The 26,746-nt window shown below is 38.9% G+C and overlaps 1 protein-coding gene and 1 non-coding gene across 2 annotated transcripts; one reads left to right on the top strand and one right to left on the bottom strand.

The window, feature by feature from the left end:
* Window positions 1-747: 747 nt before the first annotated feature.
* LOC148562161 (uncharacterized) lies at window positions 748-26,251 on the top strand. Its single transcript, XM_088490823.1, has 3 exons — window positions 748-1,113; window positions 24,779-25,304; window positions 25,893-26,251. Exons 1-3 carry the CDS (start codon window positions 748-750, stop codon window positions 26,249-26,251), a joined length of 1,251 nt encoding a protein of 416 aa, XP_088346949.1.
* LOC148562162 (small nucleolar RNA R71) lies at window positions 6,044-6,151 on the bottom strand. Its single transcript, XR_015886777.1, has one exon. It is a non-coding gene; the product is annotated as a small nucleolar RNA R71 (small nucleolar RNA).
* Window positions 26,252-26,746: the final 495 nt, after the last annotated feature.

Raw genomic sequence — 26,746 nt, 5'->3', positions numbered from 1 at the left:
ACAATTGAAAAGGCCATAGACATAATAGAAACTATGGCCAATAATGAGTATTTCTATGCCTCTGATAGAAACCCAAGAAGGGGAGTAATGGAGCTCAATTCTATGGATGCTCTGCTGGCTCAAAACAAGGTGATTACAGCTCAACTAGCAGCCCTAACAAAGCAAATGGAGAAGAATCAAGTCTCATCTATTCATGCTCAAGCACCTATGCAAGAAGAAGATAACCCAGAAGTTGAATATGAATGGGAGCAAGCCAACTATATGAACAACTCATCCAGACCACCATATGACCCCAACGCCAAAACATACAATCCAGATTGGAAGAACCACCCAAATTTTGGGTGGGAAACCAACAAAACCACAGCCAAGATCACAAACCATACCACAACAACCAATACAACAACCCCAGCTATCAATCTAATAACCATAGACCCTACCATAACTCACAAAATGCAACCTACCACTCCAACCAACCACCATTCTCAAAATGTATCATCCTCAGCCCTACAACCATGTGATAGTAGCAACAACTTTGCAAGATTGGAGGCTGCTATGTCACAATTGGCAGAGAGTATTGCCACTATTGCAGAGAGACAATTGTAGGCTGACAAAAAGATAGAATCAATCCAAGAGAAAGCCAGATCCAACATAAGGAACCAAGGGACAACAATTTCAAAACTGGAAGCACAACTAGGGAGCTTGTCCAAATAGATACCAATGCCCATACATACATTTTCAAGTGATACCATGGCCAACCCAAGAGGAGAATGCAAGGCCATTACACTAAGAAGTGAGAAGGTAGTTGAGGAGATTTCCTCAAACCATAACTTGCAAAAAGAAGAAGCTGCAGATGACTCAGAAACCAAGAAGAAAGAAGAGACACTTGATCCAGCCCCACCAAAGCAAGTCTTGAAGCCCTATGTACCAAAAGCACCCTACCTACAAAGACTGAGAAAAGATGGAAGGGACAACCAGTTTTCTAAGTTCTTGGAGATCTTTAAAAAACTTCAAATTAACATACCTTTTGCTGAGGAACTAGAGCAAATGCCACTCTATGCCAAGTTTCTAAAGGAGCTCATGACAAGGAAAAAAAACTGGGGAGAAAAGGAAACTGTAGTGCTCATAGAGGAATGTAGCGCCATCATACAAAAGAAGCTTCCCCAAAAGATGAAAGATCCAGGAAGCTTCCAAATCCCTTGCATCATAGGGGATATAAGCATTGAAAAGGCATTGTGTGTCCTAGGAGCTAGCATCAATCTTATGTCCTTGGCCATGATGAAAAGAATGAAAATTGAAGAGGCTAAACCAATAAGAATGGCACTTCAATTAGCTGATAGAACATTCAAGTTTCCTCATGGGTGGTGGAGGACTTGTTGGTGAAAGGTGAATTCATATTCCCAGCAGACTTTGTTGTGCTTGATATGGAAGAAGAGTCCAATGCATCAATCATACTAGGAAGACCATTCCTAGCTACTGCTGGGGCCATAATTGATGTACAAAAAGGAGAGTTAGTCCTAAGGCTACATGATGAGAAGATGGTATTCAATATTTTCAAAGCAATGAGCTACCCAAAAGAGTCTATTGGTGAATGCATGATGGTGGACACAATGGAGAAGCTAGTTCAAGGAGTCCTAGAAGAGGAACAATGTGAAGAAGTAAGGAGCAAGATCAACAAGCATCAGGTGGTGAACTACCACAAGAAATCATAGAAGGCTCAATCATGCTAGACAAGACAAGCAAGAAGGAAATGGAAGCACCAAAGTTGAAGTTGAAGACCCTGCCTCCAAGCTTGAAGTATGCCTACTTGGGTGACAACAACACATACCCAGTCATCATTAATTCAAGCTTGAGTGAGGAGCAAGGAGAGGAGCTCATCAATGTACTGAGACAACACAAGGATGCCATAGGATGGACACTTTCAGATTTAAAGGGGATTAACCCTTCAATGTGCATGCATAAAATCCTTCTTGAGGAAGGTGCTAAGCCCTCAAGACAACCACAGAGAAGATTAAATCTAACAATGAATGAAGTGGTTCAAAAAGAAATGCTGAAGTTGTGGCAAGCAGGGGTGATCTACCCAATCTCAGATAGTCTTTGGGTAAGCCCAGTGCAAGTAGTCTCCAAGAAGGAAGGAATCACTGTTGTGCCAAATGAAAGAAATGAATTGATACCAACAAGAACAGTGACTGGATGGCTGATGAGCGAATAATTTATACACTTTTTGGCATTGTTTTTACATAGTTTTTAGTATAATTTAGTTAGTTTTTAGTATATTTTTATTAGTTTTTAAATAAAAATCACATTTCTGGACTTTATTATGAGTTTGTGTGTTTTTCTGTGATTTCAGGTATTTTCTGGCTGAAATTGAGGGACTTGAGCAAAAATCAGATTCAGAGGTTGAAGAAGGACTGCAGATGCTGTTGGATTCTGACCTCCCTGCACTCAAAGTGGCTTTTCTGGAGCTACAGAAATCCAAATGGCGCGCTCTCAATTGCGTTAGAAAGTAGACATCCAGGGCTTTCCAGAAATATATAATAGTCCATACTTTGCCCGAGTTTAGATGACGCAAACTGGCATTCAACGCCAGTTTCATGCTGCATTCTGGAGTTAAACGCCAGAAACAGGTTGCAAAGTGGAGTTAAACGCCAGAAACAGGTTACAAACTGGAGTTCAACTCCAAGAGAAGCCTCTACACGTGTAAAGCTCAATGCTCAGCCCAAGCACACACCAAGTGGGCCCCAGAAGTGGATTTCTGCATCAATTACTCATTCTGTAAACCCTAGTAACTAGTTTAGTATAAATAAGACTTTTTACTATTGTATTTACAATCTTTGGATTATCTTTTGATCCTTTGATCACATTGTGGGGGCTGGCCATTCGGCCATGCCTGGACCTTATCACTTATGTATTTTCAACGGTAGAGTTTCTACACTCCATAGATTAAGGTGTGGAGCTCTGCTGTTCCTCATGAATTAATACAAAGTACTACTGTTTTTCTATTCAATTCAAGCTTATTCCTTCTCTAAGATATCCATTTGCACCCAAGAACATGATGAATGTGATGATTATGTGACGCTCATCATCATTCTCACCTATGAACGCGTGCCTGACAAACACTTCCGTTCTACATGCAAACAAGCTAGAATGAGTATCTCTTGGATATCTAATACAGAGGACCGAGTCCGAGATATTTGAATCTTCGTGGTATAAGTTAGAACCCATGGACAGCCATTCTTGAGATCCGGAAAGTCTAAACCTTGTCTGCGGTATTCTGAGTAGGATCTGGGAAGGGATGGCTGTGACGAGCTTCAAACTCGCGAGTGCTGGGCGTAGTGACAGACGCAAAAGGACAATAAATCCTATTCCAGTATGATTGAGAACTGACAGATGATTAGCCCGCAGTGACAGCGCATTAGACCATTTTCACAGAGAGGATGGGATGTAGCCATTGACAACGGTGATGCCCTACATAAAGCTTGCCATGGAAGGGAGTAGGAATGATTGGATGAAGACAGCAGAAAAGCAGAGGTTTAGAGGAACGAAAGCATCTCTATACGCTTATATGAAATTCTCACCAATGAATTACATAAGTATCTCTATCCCAGTTTATATTTTATTTATGTTTTTATTATCAATTCACCATAACCATTTGAATCCGCTTGACTGAGATTTACAAGGTGACCATAGCTTGCTTCAAGCTGACAATCTCCGTGGGATCGACCCTTACTCACGTAAGGTTTATTACTTGGACGATCCAGTGCACTTGCTGGTTAGTTGTATCGAAATTGTGAAAAAGAACTAAAATTATGAACGTGCGTATTAAGTTTCTAGCGCCGTTACCAAGGAATGAACGATCACGATTTCGTGCACCAAGTTTTTGGCGCCGTTGACGGGGATTGTTCGAGTTTGGACAACTGACGGTTCATCTTGTTGCTCAGATTAGGTAATTTTATTTTAATTTTAAGTCTTTGTTTTTAATCTTTTTATTTTTGAAAACTTTTCAAATATATATATATATATTTCTTCTTTTTCATTTTTTCCAAAATAATTTTCGAAAAAAAAACCAAAAAGAAAAAATTTTACAAAATCATAAAATCAAAAAATATTTTTGTGTTTCTTGTTTGAGTCTAGAGTCAAGTTTTAAGTTTGATGTCAATTGCATCTTTTTAATTTTCTAAAAAAATTTTATTTTCAAAAATTTCATGCATTGCATTCTTCATGATCTTCAAGTTGTTCTTGGCAAGTCTTCTTGTTTGATCTTCATATTTTCTTGTTTTGTGTCTTTTCTTATTTTTCATATGCATTCTTGAAACATTAATGCCTAAAGAATAAAAATTTTTAAGTTTGGTGTCTTGCATGTTTTCTTTTCTTGAAAATTTTTCAAAAATAAGTTCTTGGTGTTCATCTTGACATTCAAAGTGTTCTTGGTGTTCATCTTGACATTCATAGTGTTTTTGCATGCATTTTTGGTTTTGATCTTAATTCTTCATGTTTTGTTTCATTCTTGCTGTTTAATGAAAAAAAAAGAGAGAAAAACATCAAAAAGATATCTTTTCATTTTTTCTCTTTCATCATAAAAATTTCAAAAAAATCAAAAAAATATCTTTCCCTTATTCTATCATAAAATTTCGAAAATTTGGGTTGACTTTTTCAAAAATTTTTCAAAATTAGTTGTTTCTTATGAGTCAAATCAAATTTTCATTTTAAAAACTCTATCTTTTTCAAAAAAAAAAAAAAAATCTTTTTCATTTTTCTTTCATAATTTTCGAAAATTTCAAATTGATTTTCAAAAATCTTTTTCTTATTTCTATTTCATATTTTCGAATTTAATACTAACAATTAATGTGATTGATTCAAAAATATTAAGTTGTTACTTGCCTATTAAGAAAGCTTCAATCTTTAAATTTTAAAATCATATCTTTTAGTTTCTTGTTAGTCAAGTAATCAACTTCAATTTTCAAAATCAAATCTTTTTAAATTTCTTTTTCAAATCTTTTTCAAAATAAATTTCAATCACATCTTTTTCAAAATCAATTTCAAAATCTTTTCTAACTTCTTATCTTTTCAAATTTGATTTTCAAATCTTTTTCAATTAACCACTTAACTTTTTGATTGATTCTTATCTTTTTCAAAACTACCTAACTAATTCCCTCTCTCTAATTTTCGAAAATCCCTTCCCTCTTTCTCAAATTTCCTTTTTAATTAACTAATTGTTTTAATTTTAATTTAATTTGATTTCAATTTTAATTTTCGAATTTTAACTTTAATTTTAAAACATTTTTATTTTATTTTATTTTTTTTCGAATTCTTCTCTTCCTCACCTCCTTTTATTTATTTATTCATCTACTAACACTTCTCCTCCACCCAAAAATTCGAACCCCATCCCCCTCTCTGTGTTCGAATTTTTCCTCTTCTCCTTCTTACATTCTTCACTTCTTATACTTGCATAAGAAATCCCTATACTGTGACATAGAGGATTCCATATTTTCTTTTGTGTTCTCTTCTTTTTCATATGAGCAGGAATAAGGATAAGAACATTCTTGTTGAAGCCGATCCTGAACCTGAAAGGACTTTGAAGAAGAAGCTAAGGGAAGCTAAAGCTCAACTCTCTAGAGAAAATCTGACAGAAATTTTCGAAAAGGAAGGAGACATGGCCGAAAATAATAACAATGCAAGGAAGATGCTTGGTGACTTTACTGCACCAAATTCCAATTTACATGGAAGAAGCATCTCAATCCCTACCATTGGAGCAAACAATTTTGAGCTTAAACCTCAATTAGTTTCTCTGATGCAACAGAACTGCAAGTTTCATGGACTTCCATCTGAAGATCCTTTTCAATTCTTAACTGAGTTCTTACAGATCTGTGATACTGTTAAGACCAATGGGGTTGATCCCGAGGTCTACAGGCTTATGCTTTTCCCATTTGCTGTAAGAGACAGAGCTAGAATATGGTTGGACTCTTAACCTAAGGATAGCCTGAACTCTTGGGATAAGCTGGTCATGACTTTCTTAGCCAAGTTCTTTCCTTCTCAAAAGCTTAGTAATCTTAGAGTGGATGTTCAAACCTTCAAACAGAAAGAAGGTGAATCCCTCTATGAAGCTTGGGAGAGATACAAGGAACTGACCAAAAAGTGTCCTTTTGACATGCTTTCAGAATGGACCATCCTGGATATATTCTATGATGGTCCGTCTGAGCTATCAAAGATGTCACTGGACCATTCTGCAGGTGGATCCATTCACCTAAAGAAAACGCCTGCAGAAGCTCAAGAACTCATTGACATGGTTGCAAATAACCAGTTCATGTACACTTCTGAAAGGAATCCTGTGAATAATGGGACGCCTATGAGGAATGGAGTTCTTGAAATTGATACTCTGAATGCCATATTGGCTCAGAATAAAATATTGACTCAGTAAGTCAATATGATCTCTCAGAGTCTGAATCGATTAAAGGAATCATCCAACAGTACTAAAGAGGCATCTTCTGAAGAAGAAGCTTATGATCCTGAGAACCCTGCAATAGCAGAGGTGAATTACATGGGTGAACCCTATGAAAACACCTATAATCCCTCATGGAGGAATCATCCAAATTTCTCATGGAAGGATCAACAAAAGCCTCAACAAGGCTTTAATAATGGTGGAAGAAACAAGTTCAACAATAGCAAGCCTTTTCCATCATCCACTCAGCAACAGACAGAAAATTCTGAGCAGAATCCATCTAGCTTAGCAAATATAGTCTCTGATCTATCTAAGGCCATTTTAAGTTTCATGAATGAAACAAGGTCCTCCATTAGAAATTTGGAGGCACAAGTGGGCCAGCTAAGTAAAAGAGTCACTGAAACTCCTCCTAGCACTCTCCTAAGCAATACAGAAGAGAATCCAAAAACAGAGTGCAAGGCCATTGATTTAACCATCATGGCCGAACCTACAAGGGAGGGAGAAGACATGAATCCCAGTGAGGAAGACCTCCTGGGACGTCCAATGATCAACAAAGAGTTTCCCTTTGAGGAACCAAAGGAATCTGAGGCTCATCTAGAGACCATAGAGATTCCATTGAACCTCCTTATGCCATTCATGAGCTCTGATGAGTATTCTTCTTCTGAAGAGAATGGAGATGTCACTGAAGAGCAAGTTGCCAAGTACCTTGGTGCAATCATAAAGTTGAATGCCAAATTATTTGGTAATGAGACTTGGGAAGATGAACCTCCCTTTCTCATCAATGAACTGAGTGATCTGGATCAACTGACATTGCCTCAGAAGAAACAGGATCCTGGAAAGTTCTTAATACCTTGTAACATAGGCACCATGGCCTTTGAGAAGGCTCTATGTGACCTTGGGTCAGGGATAAACCTCATGCCACTCTCTGTAATGGAGAAACTGGGAATCTTTGAGGTGCAAGCTGCCAGAATCTCATTAGAGATGGCAGACAACTCAAGAAAATAGGCTTATGGACAAGTAGAGGACGTGCTAGTAAAGGTTAAAAGCCTTTACATCCCTGCTGATTTCATAATCCTAGACACTGGGAAGGATGAAGATGAATCCATCATCCTTGGAAGACCCTTCCTAGCCACAGCAAGAGCTGTGATTGATGTGGACAGAGGAGAATTGGTCCTTCAACTGAATGAGGACAACCTTGTATTTAAAACTCAAGGATCTCCTTCTGTAACCATGGAGAGGAAGCATGAAAAGCTTCTCTCACTGCAGAGTCAATCAAAGCCCCCATATTCAAACTCTAAGTTTGGTGTTGGGAGGCCACAACCAAACTCTAAGTTTGGTGTTGAACCCCCACATTCAAACTCTAAGTTTGATGTTGGGAGGTTCCAACCTTGCTCTGATTATCTGTGAGGCTCCATGAGAGCTCACTGTCAAGCTATTGACATTAAAGAAGCGCTTGTTGGGAGGCAACCCAATGTTATCTAATTATATTTATTTATTTTCTATTGTTATTTTATGTTTTCTTTAGGTTGATGATCATGTGGAGTCACAAAAACTACTAAAAAAATAAAAAATAAAATGAAAAATAGCATTAAAAATAGCACACCCTGGAGGAGAGCAGTCTGGCGTTTAAACGCCAAAACCAAGCATCTGTCTGGCGTTTAACGCTAGAAACAGGCACCAAGATGGCATTTAACGCCAGAAACAAGCACCAAGCTGGCGTTTAACGCCAGAACCAAGCATCTACCTGGCATTAAACGCCAGAAACAGGCAGCAGTCTGGCGTTAAACGCCAGGATTGCACAGCAAGGGCGTTTTTACACGCCTAATTGGGGCAGGGATGTTCAGTCCTTGGCCCCACTTAATCTGTGGACCCCACAGGATCCCCTCAGGATCTGTGGACCCCACAGGATCCCCACTTTTTCTTCTCTCCTCTTCACACCTTTTCATAACTCTCTTCCCCAAATACCCTTCACCAATCAACTCAATCACTCTTCTCCATCACCTCTTCACCACTCACATCCATCCTCTCTTTCCCAAAAACCCCACCTACCTTCAAAATTCAAACTATTTTCCCTCCCAAACCCAACCCTAATGGCCGAACCTTAACCCTCCCCCCACTCCTATATAAACCCCTCATTCTTTCTTCATTTTCATACAACACAAACCTCTCTTCTCCCCCTTGGCCGAAACAACCTCTCTCTCCCTCTCCTCCATTTCTCTTCTTCTCCTTCTTCTTTCTTTCTTCTTTTGCTCGGGGACGAGCAAACATTTTAAGTTTGGTGTGTTAAAAAGCATTGCTTTTTGTTTTCCATAACCATCAATGGCACCTAAGGCCAGAGAAACCTCAAGAAAGAGGAAAGAGAAGGCAATTGCTTCCACTTCTGAGCCATGGGAGATGGAAAGATTCATCTCAAAGGTCCATCAAGACCACTTCTATAAAGTTGTGCCCAAGAAGAAAGTGATCCCTGAGGTTCCTTTCAAGCTCAAAAAGAATGAGTATCCGGAGATCCGACTTGAGATCCAAAGAAGAGGTTGGGAAGTTCTCACCAACTCCATTCAACAAGTCGGGATCCTAATGGTTCAAGAGTTCTATGCAAATGCATGGATCACTAGGAACCATGATCAAAGTGTGAACCCAAATCCAAAGCATTGGCTTACTATGGTTCGGGGGAAATACTTAGATTTCAGTCCAAAAAATATAAGGCTGGTGTTCAACTTGCCAATGATGGAAGAGAACGCACGCCCCTACACAAGAAGGGTCAACTTTGATCAAAGGTTGGACCAAGTCCTCATAGACATATGTGAGGAAGGAGCTCAATGGAAAATTGACTCAAGAGGCAAGCCGGTTCAACTAAGAAGGCATGACCTCAAACCAGTGGCTAGGGGATGGCTAGAGTTCATTCAATGCTATATCATTCCTACTAGTAACTGGTCTGAAGTTACTATAGATCGGGCCATCATGATCCATAGTATCATGATTGGAGAGGAGGTGGAAGTTCATGAGATTATACCTCAAGAACTTTACAAGGTGGCTGACAAGTCCTCCACTTGGACAAGGTTAGCCTGTCCTCACCTCATATACCACCTCTGCAATTCGGCTGGAATTGACATAGAGGGAGACATCCTCATTGAAGAGGATAAGCCCATCACTAAGAAAAGGATAGAGCAAACAAGAGATCATGGACCTCAACAAGAGTATGAGGAAATTCCTCACCATGAAATCCCTGAGATGCCTCAGGGGATGCACTTTCTTCCACAAAACTATTGGGAGCAAATCAACACCTCCCTAGGAGAATTAAGTTCCAATATGGGACAACTAAGGGTGGAGCACCAAGAGCACTCCATCATCCTCCATGAAATTAGAGAAGATCAAAGAGCTATGAGGGAGGAGCAAGAAAGACAAGGAAGAGACATAGAGGAGCTCAAAAGCAATATTGGTTCTTCAAGAAGAGGAAGACGCCACCCTCACTAAGGTGGACTCATTCCTTAAGCTCCTTGTCTATTTATTTTCTATTTTCGGTTTCCATGCTTCATGTTTAATTATGTTTGTATCTTTACTATATGATCATTAGTGTCTAAGTGTCTATGCCTTAAAGTTATGAATATGAATCCATCACCTCTCTTAAATGAAAACTGTTCTAAAAACAAAAGAACAAGAAGTACATAGTTTCAAATTCATCCTTGAAACTAGTTTAATTATTTTGATGTGGTGACAATACTTTTTGTTTTCTGAATGAATGCTTGAACACTGCACATGTCTTTTGAAATTGTTGTTTATGAATGTTAAATATGTTGGCTCTTGAAGAATAAGGAAAAAGGAGAAATGTTATTTGATAATCTAAAAAATCATAAAATTGATTCTTGAAGCAAGAAAAAGCAGTGAATACAGAAAGCTTGCGAAAAAAAAAGAAAAAAAATAGCGAAAAAAAAGAAAGAAAAAGAAAAAGAAAGCAGAAAAAGCCAAAAGCTTTTTAAACCAAAAGGCAAGAGCAAAAAGCCAATAGCCCTTAAAACCAAAAGGCAAGGTTAAATAAAAAGGATCCAAGGCTTTGAGCATCAGTGGATAGGAGGGCCTAAAGGAATAAAATCCTGGCCTAAGCGGCTAAACCAAGCTGTCCCTAACCATGTGCTTGTGGCGTGAAGGTGTCAAGTGAAAACTTGAGACTGAGCGGTTAAAGTCAAGATCCAAAGCAAAAAAAGAGTGTGCTTAAGAACCCTGGACACCTCTAATTGGGGACTTTAGCAAAGCTGAGTCACAATCTGAAAAGGTTCATACAGTTATGTGTCTGTGGCATTTATGTATCCGGTGGTAATACTGGAAAACAAAGTGCTTAGGGCCACGGCCAAGACTCATAAAGTAGCTGTGTTCAAGAATCAACATACTGAACTAGGAGAATCAATAACACTATCTGAATTCTAAGTTCCTATAGATGCCAATCATTCTGAACCTCAATGGATAAAGTGAGATGCCAAAACTATTCAAGAGGCAAAAAGCTACAAGTCCCGCTCATCTGATTGGAGCTAAGTTTCATTGATATTTTGGAATTTATAGTATATTCTCTTCTTTTTATCTTATTTGATTTTCAGTTGCTTGGGGACAAGTGATAAACCCATATTTCATGAGTTCTTTTGTGCTTAATTTGAGTGATTTATACAATCCTTCACCTACTTATTCACATTAATTGCATGGTTTTACTTTCCCTTTCTTATTACGTGATGTATGTGAAAAATATGTTTCCTAAGCTTTAAAATTAATTATTTTAATTACCTTTATTTCCATTCGATGCCGTGATTAGTGTGTTGAGTAGTTTCAGATTTTCTAAGGCAGAATGACTTAAAGGATGGAAAAGGAAACATACAAAATAGGAAGGAGAAGGCAAAACGGAGCTTTAAAGAAACTGGTATCCACGCGACCGCATGGACGAAGCGATCGCGTGCCAAGCACGAATCAGCAGCGACGCGACCGCATGACTGACGCGACCGCACGCCTTAAGCAGAACGCACATGACGCGATCGCATGACTGACGCGACCGCGTGGCAAGGAAAATCTCTGAATGACGCGACCACGTGACCCACGCGGACGCGTGATAGAGGCCACGTATCAGAATTTGCAGAAAACGCTCATAGCGATTTCTGAAGCCCTTTTTGGCCCAGATCCAAGTACAGACAGCATAGACCAGAGGTTATAAGGTGTGGGAATGCATCCATTCAAAGAGAGCTCGCATATTTTATTTTTCAATGATTTAGATTTAGTTGAGAGGGAGATCTTCTCCTCTCTCTCTCTTTTAGGATTAGGATTTAGGATTTCTTCTTGCTTTAAGAGTGACTCTCAATCCAGGTTTTATATTTCTTTGTTTTAAACTTCCCTTTCACTTTATTTATCTATTTCAGTATCTGAGTTGGCTATTTACCTTTATAATTGAATCTATGAATTCTTCCATGTTACAGACTGTTATTTGAATTAATAATAATTGAGGTATTTTCAGTTTATGATTATTCTCTTTGATTTAAGCTACCATTGCTTCCCATCTAAGGATATTTTTATTATTCCAGCAATTTTACTTTTTCCCTTTTTGGTCCTGGTTAAGAAATCAGTAACTCGACAGTTATTAAACTCAACATAACTGATAATCGTTATCTTGCTAATTGAGCTGAACTTAAGTAATCCCAACCTTTTCTTAGGAAATAAATAGGATTCAAAGGTCAATTTAATTAGTCCCCTGACTTTCCTTTGCCCTAGTAAAGGTTGACCAAGTGGAGTTTAGATTCAACTTTCATTATAGTTGAGAGAGATAACTACGTTGGACCTCAAACTTCTCTTACCTTACCAAAAATCTGCTTTACAGTATTTATTTATTTTAATTGCCATTTACTTTACTTGTCATTTAAATTACTTGCTTCTCATCTTCTAAACCCCTATTACAACCTTTATAGCCAATAATAAGAACATACTTCCTCGCAGTTCCTTGAGAAGACAACCCGAGGTTTGAATACTCGGTTAACAATTTTTAAAGGGGTTTGTTACTTGTGACACCCAACACGTTTGTATGAAAGGACTTTTGTTGGTTTAGAAGCTATACTTGCAACAAGGATTTATCCCCAAATTTCTAGACCACACAAAAGTTTTCTCATCTTTGCCCGAGTTTAGATGATGCAAACTGGCATTCAACGCCAGTTCCATGCTGCATTCTGGAGTTAAACGCCAGAAACAGGTTGCAAAGTGGAGTTAAACGCCAGAAACAGGTTACAAACTGGCGTTCAACTCCAAGAGAAGCCTCTACACGTGTAAAGCTCAATGCTCAGCCCAAGCACACACCAAGTGGGCCCCAGAAGTAGATTTCTGCATCAATTACTCATTCTGTAAACCCTAGTAACTAGTTTAGTATAAATAGGACTTTTTACTATTGTATTTACAATCTTTGGATTATCTTTTGATCCTTTGATCACATTTTGGGGGCTGGCCATTCGGCCATACCTGGACCTTATCACTTATGTATTTTCAACGGTAGAGTTTCTACACTCCATAGATTAAGGTGTGGAGCTCTACTGTTCCTCATGAATTAATACAAAGTACTACTGTTTTTCTATTCAATTCAAGCTTATTCCTTCTCTAAGATATCCATTCGCACCCAAGAACATGATGAATGTGATAATTATGTGACGCTCATCATCATTCTCACCTATGAACGCGTGCCTGACAAACACTTCCGTTCTACATGCAAACAAGCTAGAATGAGTATCTCTTGGATATCTAATACGGAGGACCGAGTCCGAGATATTAGAATCTTCGTGGTATAAGTTAGAACCCATGGACGGCCATTCTTGAGATCCGGAAAGTCTAAACCTTGTCTGTGGTATTCCGAGTAGGATCTGGGAAGGGATGGCTGTGACGAGCTTCAAACTTGCGAGTGCTGGGCATAGTGACAGACGCAAAAGGACAGTAAATTCTATTCCAGTATGATCGAGAACCGACAGATGATTAGCCATGCAGTGATAGCGCATTGGACCATTTTCACAGAGAGGATGGGATGTAGCCATTAACAACGGTGATGCCCTACATAAAGCTTGCCATGGAAGGGAGTAGGAATGATTGGATGAAGACAGCAGGAAAGCAGAGGTTCAGAGGAACGAAAGCATCTCTATACACTTATCTGAAATTCTCACCAATGAATTACATAAGTATCTCTATCCCAGTTTATATTTTATTTATGTTTTTATTATCAATTCACCATAACCATTTGAATCTGCCTGACTGAGATTTACAAGGTGACCATAGCTTGCTTCAAGCCGACAATCTCCGTGGGATCGACCCTTACGTGGGTAAGGTTTATTACTTGGACGACCCAGTGCACTTGCTGGTTAGTTGTATCGAAATTGTGAAAAAGAACTAAAATTATGAACGTGCGTATTAAGTTTTTAGCGCCGTTACCAAGGAATGAACGATCACAATTTAATGCACCAATGGCACATGTGCATAGATTATAGGAAGCTCAATGAAGCCACAAGGAAGGATCATTTTCCTCTACCCTTCATGGATCAAATGTTGAAGAAGCTAGCCGGACATGAATATTACTGTTTCTTGGATGGATACTCAGGCTATAATCAGATTGTAGTAGACCCTAAAGACCAAGAGAAGACTTCCTTTACTTGTCCTTATGGTGTCTTTGCATATAGAAGAATGCCCTTTGGATTGTGCAATGCACCTGCCATATTACAAAGGTGCATGCTATCTATATTCTCAGACATGATTGAAAGGTTTATTGAAGTGTTTATGGATGATTTTTCTGTGTTTGGTGATTTATTTTCCAAGTGCTTACACCATCTTGCCTTGGTGCTAAAGAGATGCCAAGAGACCAACCTAGTTTTGAACTGGGAAAAGTGTCATTTTATGGTCACCGAAGGGGTGGTCATTGGCCACAAAATCTCTAAGAAAGGCATAGAGGTAGACAAGGCCAAGGTGGAAGTGATTGAGAAATTACCCCCACCTTGCAATATCAAAGCAATTAGAAGTTTCTTGGGACATGCTGGGTTTTATAGAAGGTTCATTAGAGATTTTTCAAAGATGGCCAAACCTTTAAGTAACTTGCTTGTCTCTAATGTACCTTTTATCTTTGATAAAGAATGCATGCCAGCCTTTGATGAGTTAAAAAGTAGGCTCTCCTCTGCACCTATTATAGCACCACCTAGCTGGGATCTTGATAAACCCATATTTTATGATATATTTTGTGCTTAGTTTGAGTGATTTATTCAACCCTTTACCCACTTATTCATATTAATTGTATGGTTTTACTTTCCCTTCCTTATTATATGATGTATGTGAAAAACATGTTTCCTATGCTTTTAAATTAATTATTTTAATTACCTTTATTTCCATTCGATGCCGTGATTAGTGTGTTGAGTAGTTTCAGATCTTCTAAGGCAGAAATGACTTAAAGGATGGAAAAAGAAACATACAAAAATGGAAGGAAAGCGCAAAACGGAGTTTCTGAAGAAACTGGCATCCACGCGATCGCATGGGCGACGCGGACGCTTGCCAAGCGCAAATCAACAGCGACGCGGTCGCATGACTGACGCGACCGCGCGCCTAAAGCAGAAAACATATGACGCGGCCGCATGACCGACGCGACCGCGTGACAAGAAAAGCTCCGAATGACGCGACCGCGTGACCCACGCGGACGTGTGACAGAGGCCACGCACCAGAAATTACAGAAAACGCTCATAGCGAATTCTGAAGCTCTTTTTGGCCCAAATCCAAGTCCAGAAGGCATAGACCAGAGGTTATGAAGTGAGGGAATGCATCCATTCAGGGAGAGCTCGCCAATTTTTACTTTCCATGATTTAGATTTAGTTTTGAGAGAGGTTCTCTCCTCTCTCTTTAGGATTAGGATTTAGAATTAGGATTTTTATTCACTTTCAGGATTATCTCTTTTGATCAGGTTCAATATTCCTTTTATTTACTTTTGCAAGCTACTTTATGAATTCTTTCATGTTACAGATTACTCTTTTATTAATGTTAATTGAGGTATTTCAGTTTAATATTGATTTCTTTTATTTATGCTATTGTTGCTTTTACTCTGAAGACATCTTTATTCCAAGTAGATTTATTTTTCTCCTTTTGGTCTTAGTTAAGAAATCAGTAACTCAGGAGTTATCAAACTCAAACATGATTGATAATTGTTATCTTTGTTAATTGAATTCAACTTCCATAATCCCAATCTTTTCTTAGAAAATAAATAGGATTCGAAGATCAAGCCAATTAATCCCTTGACCTTCCTTTATCTTAGTAAAGGTTAACAAAGTGGAATTAAGATTCAACCATCATCATCATTGATAAGGATAGCTAGGATAGGACCTCCAATTTCTCATACCTTCTCGAAACCCCAAATTTACAAGACTCATAACAAATAATAAGAACATACTTCCCTGCAGTTCCTTGAGAAGATGACCCGAGGTTAAATACTCGGTTATCAATTTTAAGGGGTTTGTTACTTGTGACAACCAAAAACGTTTGTACGAAGGGATTTTTGTTGGTTTAAAGACTATATCTACAACGCGATTATTTTTATGACATTCTTTCCACGCTTCAAATCGAAGTGCACGGATTGGTATCATGCTCAATTGAATGGATCTCGGAAAATGTTTGGTCACTATGGTGAGAATCTACTTTCTAAACCCCCCGGATGGAAAAATATAGATCAAAACGAAGGCGGATTTAGAACCAAAGTTTGGGATCCTGGAAAATATTCTGATATTCATCACCCAGGGAGCCTGAAAATCTGTTTGAAGCTGCTCAGAAGCTTCACATGCCTAGTTTGGGACCCCGGAGGCTGCTGGCATTCCAAACATTGGTGGAGATTTCTGGATGAATTTAAACACAAGCCACCATAACAAGAAGCTCATCTAATGTTCAACTTAAGGACTTTAACTAAAAATGCTAGGTGGGAGACAACCCACCATGGTATGATCGTTCCTTTTGCAATTTTAATTTTATTTAGTTTTGTTTGTTTTTGAATTTTATTTTATTTTATTGAACCTGGAATCATGCATAGCATTCACATTAAGCACTGCATTCTGCATATTGCATTCCGCATTCTGCATAAAAAAAAGAAGGTGCGCGACGCGACCGCATCATCCATGTGATCGCGTCAATGGCGAAATACACTTCCCACGCGACCGCGTCCTCCACGCGGCCGCGTGAGCTGGAAATCGGCGTAAGGATCCAACGTCTAGAAAGTTGGGCTGGAATCGTGCGGCCATTGTGCGTCTAGCACAAAATGGCCCACGCGATCGCATGCCCCATGCAATCGCGTCACTTGCACACAATCAATCCCACGCGACCGCATGAGCGACGCGATCGCGTCGCATGGATTACACAAATCCCAAAAAGGAGACAGAGAGTTGGGCTGGAACGACGCTGGATTCGTGCGTTTAGCACAAATTCCAGCGACGCGATCGCATGCCCCAGGGGATCGCGTCCTACCCCCTTTTATCCCTTCCATGCGATCGCGCGACCCACACGATCGCGTCACCCCCCATTTCGCACCAGCCACGCGAAACCCTATTCTCGCGCCCCCCCATCCACCAGCACCACCACCCCTTCCCCTACCCCCCATTTCCCATTACCCCTTTTTTCCCCTGCCCCGAACAACCGCACCGCAGTCCCCACCACCGCCAGCCACCGCGCCAAACGCCATCACCACCACCGCCAGCCACCTTTCTGCCCAATCTCATTCTACGGCCTTCCAGGTTCCGCAAAACGTCACCCTTTTATCTATCCGTAGTTAGTTCATATTTTCTATTTATGTTCCTGTCTAGGCTAGTTAGATATGCATGTTGTAGTGGATTTTAGGTTGTTAGGTAGCCTAGGATGTGGTTAGTAGATTTAGGTCTATTTATTTGCGCTGTTCATGTTTATTGCTTTATGTTTTCGCAATCCTGCTGCCGTTGTAATGTTAGTTCATATGCTGTACTCTCCTGTATATTGCTGCTCTTTACATTGATTTTTCATGATTATATTCCTTATATGTAACTGCAAGCTTTAATTTTAATTCATATGAACTATTTGATTGCTGTTTATTTTCCGGGACAATCCAATTTTAGCCGGAATGCTGCCCAAATTTCTGTAAAATATTTCCCTTCATGTCTTGGTTTTGGCATTTTCAACTGTGCTTTCCTTATATTTCACCAAACCAATTCATGAATGCTTAGGCACGCATTCTTATTTTCTTTGATCTCCTGGTTCTAAATTGCAATTTTGATGTTTGATTCTATTTTTTGTTATTTCTATATCTATCTGAATCATCATCCACTTGTTTTCCTTGTTTGGTCTTGAGTTACTTATCGCTTCTAATTGTGAATGCTTGTTACTTAAAAAAACTTATCCTTATGCCACTTACCTTAACCCATTTTTCACTAACTCACTAATTCTAATTTTCTGACACTCTTTTTCAATTCTAACCAAACTCACCTTTTAAAATCTCTTTTCTGGTTTTTCATTTTCTTTTAACTTTCTAACCATGGCATACTGATAATTTTTCCTACTTAACATGCCTTCTATTACATTTTGGATTGTGAATTCTTCCTTTCAAACTTTTCACTCCTATACAATCCTTCATACACATTCACTTAACTCTTTACCTCATTCTAATTCTCCTTTGCCACTTTGTGTTTCTTTTGACTATTTGCCTATTTGTTTTCCTATTTTTATTATATCCTGGTTTTCTGTTTTTCAGGATGTCAGATTCCCAGAGAAAGGAAAAAGGAAAGGCTACCACTGGCAAACATAAAAGAGGAGAACCATCTTTGTCTATCATAGATCTCATGCATGATGCCTCCTGGCAGGAGAAAAACTTCACCCCGCAGGAGAAGGCTGACCAACTGCTTCCTACCACTGATCCAATAAAATTTGCAAACCGATATTGTGAGCTCAAGTATCCGGTGTTTGCAACCTCCAGGAACCTATACCTAGAGAGAACTCTGAAGATCCCAGAAGAACTCCAGCAGTACACCTCTGACCAAATCAAACAAAGAGGCTAGTTCTTCCTGGAGAGACCTCTGACTGAGGTCAATGCATCTAGGGTCAGGGAATTCTACTGCAATTACTTCAAAACCTCCCTAGATGCAGTGAACCTCAGAGGAAAGCAAATTCTGGTTACTAAGGAGGCGATAGAAGATGTTCTGAAACTTCTGCCTAAGACTGATCAGACAGATGGTTATCAGAAAGCTGAGGAGGATATGCGCTATATGCGATTTGACTGGGATGCAGTAAAGGCGAGGATCACCCTTGACCCGACAGTTCCTTGGATCATGGGTCAGAACACCACCATGTCCAAGGGAATCAAGCGGATTTACCTGAACGATGAGGCTCGGCTATGGCATCAGATATTCAGCAACTACATTATGCCGAGTACTCACGAGACTGAGATACCAGCCGCTATGATCACCCTCCTTTGGTGTGTGTTGGAGGGTAAGGACCTGTACTTGCCACGCTTTATCCGGCACTATATGGCCGGGGTCCACGTCCGAGGCACTCTTCCCTTTCCCTATCTGGTTACACAGCTGGGCCGTCGAGTTGACGTGCCATGGGAGGATGCTGATGAGAGGCCACCTGCTGCAGAATGCAAGAAGATTATCCCGCACAGCAGGAACTTTCTGGCCTTAGGCTACAGACCTCCATTCCTGACTGCCACTGCTGAGACAGCCACACCTTCTGCCGGCTCCTCTTCCTCCACAGCCACACCTGCCACCACCACTGCACCTCCACCTGCCCCAGAGCCCATCTATCTCTAGTACACCGCTTATTTCGACGACTTGACCAGATGGAGCATCACAACAAGCGACGCTATGAGCACCTGAAGCTGATGATACGATCCGGCGACATCCCCTCCGAGCCTGACACACCATCCGAGGCATCTGAGGAGGAGGCGGATGCGCCCGAGGCAGAGACCATCCCACCTCAGGAGACCGAGCAGGCAGGCACAGAGTAGGCCGCATCACAGCAGGTGGCTGAGCATCATATTCAGGCTGTAGACCCTGAGATCCCTATCCAGACAGCACCTCCTCCGCAGCAGTCAGACCCTCAGCCAGTCACCACCACAGAGACCCCAGCTACCATCTCTTCCAGTGATGACACCCTTTCACACCCTGCTTGAGTGAGCATCAGGGACGATGCTTCATTTTAAGTGTGGGGAGGTCGCCATCTCTGGCGTATTATCTTGGTGAACCACTACAGACTCTTTTTCTTTTATCTTGGATATTTTTCTGTATTTTTCTCTCTATTTTATTTTTATTTTCTGAGTATTTATACATTGTTACTTTTATGTATTTTTACTCTATTCCTGCATTCTGCATTTTTAGTTCATATTTTAGTTATTTAGTTTAGCTTGCAATTCTAACTTAGTAGTTATAGAAATTGTGGATTAATTAGTAGAGTTTACCCTTTTAGCATATGATAGCTTAGTTTAAATTGAAAATATAGAAAGGAAGTAAACTAGAGACTTTAACAGATTTAAAACAATCCACACACCTTGTATATATAGCATTACATGTTAGTTAGTTAACAACATTTCATCAAGGAGAAACATTAAAACCTTATAGGCCACCCTAAATAATTTTTTTATGAGAATAATGGGAATTTTTAACTAAACCTGCATAACATATATAAATGATATATGATGTTTGAGTTAGAGAACACACAGCCTGTGAGTCTTGAGCATTAATTGTATGGTTGCATTCAAACCATAATTTCATCCCTGTGTGTTTCGCTTCTTTTTTTATTCTGATGTTCTTTACTTTGTTTTAATCTATATGTCCAGTTGTAAAATATAGATACATACCAAGAAAGTGATTGAGGATATTATTTGATTTTAACCCACTTGTCCCAAAAATAGCCTACCTTTTACATCACCTTTGTTAGCCCCCTTGAGCCTTTAAATCCATTTTTTTTCTATAAACCACATTACTAGCCTTAAGCAGAAAAACAAATAAAAATCCCAAGTTGAATCCTTGGTTAGCTTAAGATAGAAAATCTTGTATAGTTTGAAATGTGGGAAACCTATTGGGAACATGGATGATAAAAAACAAAAGGTAGAAGAGTTGAAAAGAACAAAAATAAATCAAAATGAGAATTTTTGGGAAGCATGCTCATGAGAAATCAAATTGAAAGAATTACCATGTGCATTCAAAAAAAAGAGTTATTTATTTTTCAAGCATATGAATAAGGGGATACAAAAGAATTCCCCAAATGCAAAAATAAAAACAATGCACATGGGATAAAAAAAATAAAAAAATTGAAACATGAGCATGTAACATCAAAAGTGGGAAAAGATGGGAAAATAGGTAAAGTAGCTTTGTTTTACTAAGTATGTATGTTAGGTGAGATCTTAGTCTAATTGAGGATTCACTTATTAGCTCACTTAGCCTTATACATATATCCTTACCTTTACCTTGGCCCCATTACAACCTTAATTAAAGACCTCATGATTTTTGATATGTCTATATTCTATAATTGTTGATTGGTTAGATGAAGAACAAAGTTATAGAAAGTAAGAATAAAAAGAAGAATAGAGTGATTAACCCAATAAACACTGAGTGACTAGAGAGTAAACATAAAATCTAGTGAGGGTTCAATAACTCATCAACATATATCTATGCTTAATTTATTAATTGTTTTGCAAGTTTGTGAAATATTTTTCTTTCCCATCTCATTTGCAAAAGTGCTTTATTATTTAAGGGTTGGCTATGTATATATATGATTCCTTGAGAATGTGAATTAATTTAACTACATGTAAGCTTTATATTTGAGTGAATAAATTATAATTGCATGACTCATTTAGGTAGTTGCATTTAGAATAGGTTGCATTGCATAACATTCCACCACTTTAATCTTACCTTACTCTTTACCTTGGATTTAGCATGAGGACATGCTATTGTTTAAGTGTGGGGAGGTTGATAAACCCATATTTTATGATATATTTTGTGCTTAGTTTGAGTGATTTATTCAACCCTTTACCCACTTATTCATATTAATTGCATGGTTTTACTTTCCCTTCCTTATTATGTGATGTATGTGAAAAACATGTTTCCTATGCTTTTAAATTAATTATTGTAATTACCTTTATTTCCATTCGATGCCGTGATTAGTGTGTTGAGTAGTTTCAGATCTTCTAAGGCAGGAATGACTTAAAGGATGGAAAAGAAAACATACAAAAATGGAAGGAAAGCGTAAAACAGAGTTTCTGAAGAAACTGGCATCCACGCGATCGCATGGGTGACGCGGAGCATGCTAAGCGCGAATCAACAGCGACGCGGCCGCATGACTGACGCGACCGTGCGCCTTAAGCAGAACACATATGACGCGGCCGCATGACCGACCCGACCGCGTGACAAGAAAAGCTCCGAATGATGCGACCGCGTGACCCACGCGGACGCGTGATAGAAGCCACGCACCAGAAATTGCAGAAAATGCTCATAGCGAATTCTGAAGCCCTTTTTGGCCCAAATCCAAGTCCAGAAGGCATAGACCAGAGGTTATGAAGTGAGGGAATGCATCCATTCAGGGAGAGCTCGCCAATTTTTACTTTCCATGATTTAGATTTAGTTTTGAGAGAGGTTCTCTCCTCTCTCTTTAGGATTAGGATTTAGAATTAGGATTTTTATTCACTTTCAGGATTATCTCTTTTGATCAGGTTCAATATTCCTTTTATTTACTTTTGCAAGCTATTTTATGAATCCTTTCATGTTATAGATTACTCTTTTATTAATGTTAATTGAGGTATTTCAGTTTAATATTGATTTCTTTTATTTATGCTATTGTTGCTTTTACTCTGAAGACATCTTTATTCCAAGTAGATTTATTTTTCTCCTTTTGGTCTTGGTTAAGAAATCAGTAACTCAGGAGTTATCAAACTCAAACGTGATTGATAATTGTTATCTTTGTTAATTGAATTAAACTTCCATAATCCCAATCTTTTCTTAGGAAATAAACAGGATTCGAAGATCAAACCAATTAATCCCTTGACCTTCCTTTATCTTAATAAAGGTTAACAAAGTGGAATTAAGATTCAACCATCATCATCATTGATAAGGATAGCTAGGATAGGACCTCCAATATCTCATACCTTGCCGAAAGTTTGCTTTATAGTTATTTATTTATTTTAATTGCCATTTAATTTACTTGTCATTAAATTACTCGTTCCTCATTCTCGAAACCCCAAATTTACAAGACTCATAACCAATAATAAGAACATACTTCCCTGCAGTTCCTTGAGAAGACGACCCGAGGTTAAATACTCGGTTATCAATTTTAAGGGGTTTGTTAATTGTGACAACCAAAAACGTTTGTACGAAGGGATTTTTGTTGGTTTAGAGACTATATCTACAACGCGACTGTTTTTATGACATTCTTTACTGGCAAACATCCTAACGTCAGATCTACCTTTTAAACTGATGTGTGATGCATCAGACTTTGCTATTGGTGCTGTTCTAGGACAAAGGAGAGACAAGCTAGTACATGTCATCTATTATGCTAGCAAGGTTCTTAATGAGACTCAAAAGAACTACACCACCACAGAGAAGGAACTCCTTGCCATAGTTTATGCATTTGATAAGTTTAGATAATATCTCATTGGTTCTAAAGTCATTGTGTTTACTGACTGGTGCACGAAATTGTGATCATCAACAATGGCGCCAAAGACTTGGAGCTCTCAAATGTGAATCACACTTTGTCACAATTCCACACAACTAACCAGCAAGTGCACTGGATCGTCCAAGTAATACCTTACGTGAGTAAGGGTCGATCCCACGGAGATTGTCGGCTTGAAGCAAGCTATGGTCATCTTGTAAATCTCAGTCAGGCAGATTCAAATGGTTATGGAGAATTGATAATTAAAAGATAAACATAAAATAAAGATAGAGATAGAGATAGAGATACTTATATAATTCATTGGTAGGAATTTCAGATAAGCGTATGAAGATGCTTTGTTCCTCTTGAACCTCTGCTTTCCTATTGCCTTCATCCAATCATTCATACTCCCTTCCATGGCAAGCTTTATGTTGGGCATCACCGTTGTCAATGGCTACTTCCCGTCCTCTCAGTGAAAATGTTCCAAATGCGCTGTCACCGCATGGCTAATCATCTGTTGGTTCTCGATCATGCTGGAATAGGATCCATTGATCCTTTTGCGTCTGTCACACGCCCAACAATCGCGAGTTTGAAGCTTGTCACAGTCATCCCTTCCCATATCCTACTCGGAATACCACAGACAAGGTTTAGACTTTCTGGATCTCAAGAATGACCGCCAATAATTCTAGCCTATACCACGAAGGTTCCAATCTTAGATTAGAAACCCAAGAGATACGCATTCAAGCCATTGCTAGTAGAACAGAGGTGGTTGTCAGGCACATGTTCATAGGTGAGAATGATGATGAGTGTCATGGATTATCATATTCATCAAGTTAAAGAACGAATGAATATCTTAGAGAAGAAGTAGGCGTGAATTGAATAGAAGAACAATAGTAATTGTATTAATTCATGAAGAATAGCAGAGCTCCACACCTTAATCTATGGTGTGTAGAAACTCCACCGTTGAAAATACATAAGAACAAAAGGTCCAGGCATGGCCGAATGGCCAGCCCCCGAACGTGAAAATAAAGATCAAAAGGTATATATGAAAAGCGTATAAATACAATAGCAAAAGGTCCTATTTATAGAAAACTAGTAGCCTATGGTTACAGAAATAGGTAATTAATGCAGAAATCTTCTTCCGGGCCCACTTGGTGTGTGCTTGGGCTGAGAATTGAAGCTTCCATATTTAGAGACTTTTCTTGGAGTTAAACGCCAGCTTTTGTGCTAGTTTGGGCGTTTAACTCCAGCTTTTATGCCAGTTCTGGCGTTTTGACGCCAGAATTTCTATGCTGAATTTGAACGCATATTTGGGCCATCAAATCTTGAGAAAAGTATAGACTATTATATATTGCTGGAAAGCCCAGGATGTCTACTTTCCAACTCAATTAAGAGAGCGACAATTGGGCTTCTGTAGCTCCTGAAAATCTACTTCGAGTGCAGGGAGGTCAGAATCCAACAGCATCTGCAGTCTTTTTTCAGCCTCTGAATAAGATTTTTGCTCAGGTCCCTTAATTTTAGCCAGAAAATACCTGAAATCACAGAAAAATATAGAAACTCATAGTAAATTCCAGAAATGTGATTTTTATTTAAAAACTAATAAAAATATAATAAAATCTAATTAAAATATACTAAAAATATATTAAAAACAATGCCAAAAAGCGTATAAATTATCCGCTCATCACTGACCATGCAGCCCTTAAGTACTTGTTATCCAAGTAGGAATCTAAGCCTAGACTGATAAGATGGGTCTTGCTACTTCAAGAGTTTAATATTGAGATTAAGGATAGAAGTGGAGCAGAGAACAAAGTGGCCGACCACTTATCAGGGATCCCAAATGAGGTTGATGAAGCACACAACCTTGCAGTAAATGAGAGATTTCCGGATGAGCAGTTGATGATGATCCAAGAAGCCCCCTGGTTTGCAGATATAGCCAATTTCAACGCTATTAGAGAGCTACCTTCTAACATCAACAAGCATATGAGAAGAAAGCTCATCAATGAAGCCAAACACTACATTTGGGATGAACCTTATCTCTTCAAGAGGTGTGCTGATGGAATTCTAAGAAGATGCATCTCTCATGAGGAAGGACAAGATGTCCTTTGGCATTGCCATGGATCCACATATGGAGGACATTTTAGTGGAGAAAGGACTGCAGCCAAGGTGGTGCAATATGGATTCTTTTGGCCTACAATATTCAAAGATGCAAAAGAGTTTGTGACAAGGTGCAATGAATGTCAAAGAGCTGGCAACTTACCCAAGAAAAATGAAATGCCACAAAGATTCATCATGGAATTGGAGTTTTTTGATGTATGGGGTATTGATTTCATGGGACCATTCCCAACCTCATACTCAAACAATTACATATTGGTGGCTGTAGACTATGTATCCAAATGGGTAGAAGCCTTAGCAACATCAACAAATGACAACAAAGTGGAGATTAACTTCTTGAGGAAGAACATACTCATCCGGTTTGGGGTGCCAAGAGCTCTTATAAGTGATGATGAAACTCACTTTTGCAACAAGCAACTTGAGACACTCCTCCTAAAATATGGTATCAAGCACAAGATAGAAGCCCTATACCACCCACAAACCAATGGTCTAGCTAAAATTTCAAATAGAAAGCTCAAGAGAATCATTGAGAAGACTGTTGAAAACTCAAGAAAGGATTGGTCCAAGAAGCTAGATAATACATTATGGGCCTATAGGACGGCTTTTAAGACACCCATTGGCATGTCTTCATACCAATTGGTGTTTAGGAAGGCTTGTCATCTACCAGTGGAGGTTGAACATAGAGCATTTTGGGCTCTAAAGATGTTGAACTTTGATAATTAAGCTACTGGGGAAAGAAGATTGCTACAGCTCAATGAGTTAGAAGAATTCAGAACTCAAGCCTATGAAAATGCCAAGATTTACAAGGAGAATACAAAGAAATGGCATGACCAAAAGCTAGCAAGAAGAGAGTTTGTAGAGTTTCAAAAGGTACTGTTGTACAACTCAAGGCTCAAGTTTTTCCCAGGGAAGTTGAAGTCAAGATGGTCTGGTCCATTTACAGTCATCAAGGCTTCTCCTTATGGTCCTGCGGAGCTTATGGAGGATAAGACACAAAGGACTTTCACTGTCAATGGCCACAGGCTTAAGCATTACTTGGGGGACTCATTGGATGAGCAAAGAGTGAACTATACCCTCAGCTAAAGAGGATGAATTGTCAAGCTAGTGACATTAAAGAAGCGCTAGTTGGGAGGCACCCCAATACGCATATCCTTTCAATTTCTTGCTTTCTAGAGTAGTTTATGTTTAGTTACTTAGATTTTTTAATTTTCAATTTCATTTGTAGTTGATTAGTGATAGTTCCCTTGCTTTGAATTTTAAAGGTTTTTCTAATTTACTGGATTTGTAAAGTTGCATGCTGCATTATTTGAGGATGATTAATTGGGCTGAGAAACTAGCTAAAGAGCTAAGTTTGGTGTAGCCACTAACCCACTTAATATTGAGCTTACATCGAAACAATTGGATTAATCTTGGGAGTAATCCCAAAATTAAGTTTGGTGTGGCCACCATCATAAGAGAGTCATACGTACAGCCATTTGATTCATGTTTGGAAGCAATTAGTAAATTGGTGGGTAGATAAATGACCACTTTATTGTGTACGTATGGATTGGAAGTGGAAGAGTGTGAAAGAATTAAATT

Source organism: Arachis ipaensis, chromosome B6, assembly GCF_059453495.1.
Source record: "Arachis ipaensis isolate K30076 ecotype BB chromosome B6, ASM5945349v1, whole genome shotgun sequence".
NCBI classification, from domain to species: domain Eukaryota; kingdom Viridiplantae; phylum Streptophyta; class Magnoliopsida; order Fabales; family Fabaceae; genus Arachis; species Arachis ipaensis.
This window is presented reverse-complemented; position numbering and strand designations above follow the sequence as displayed.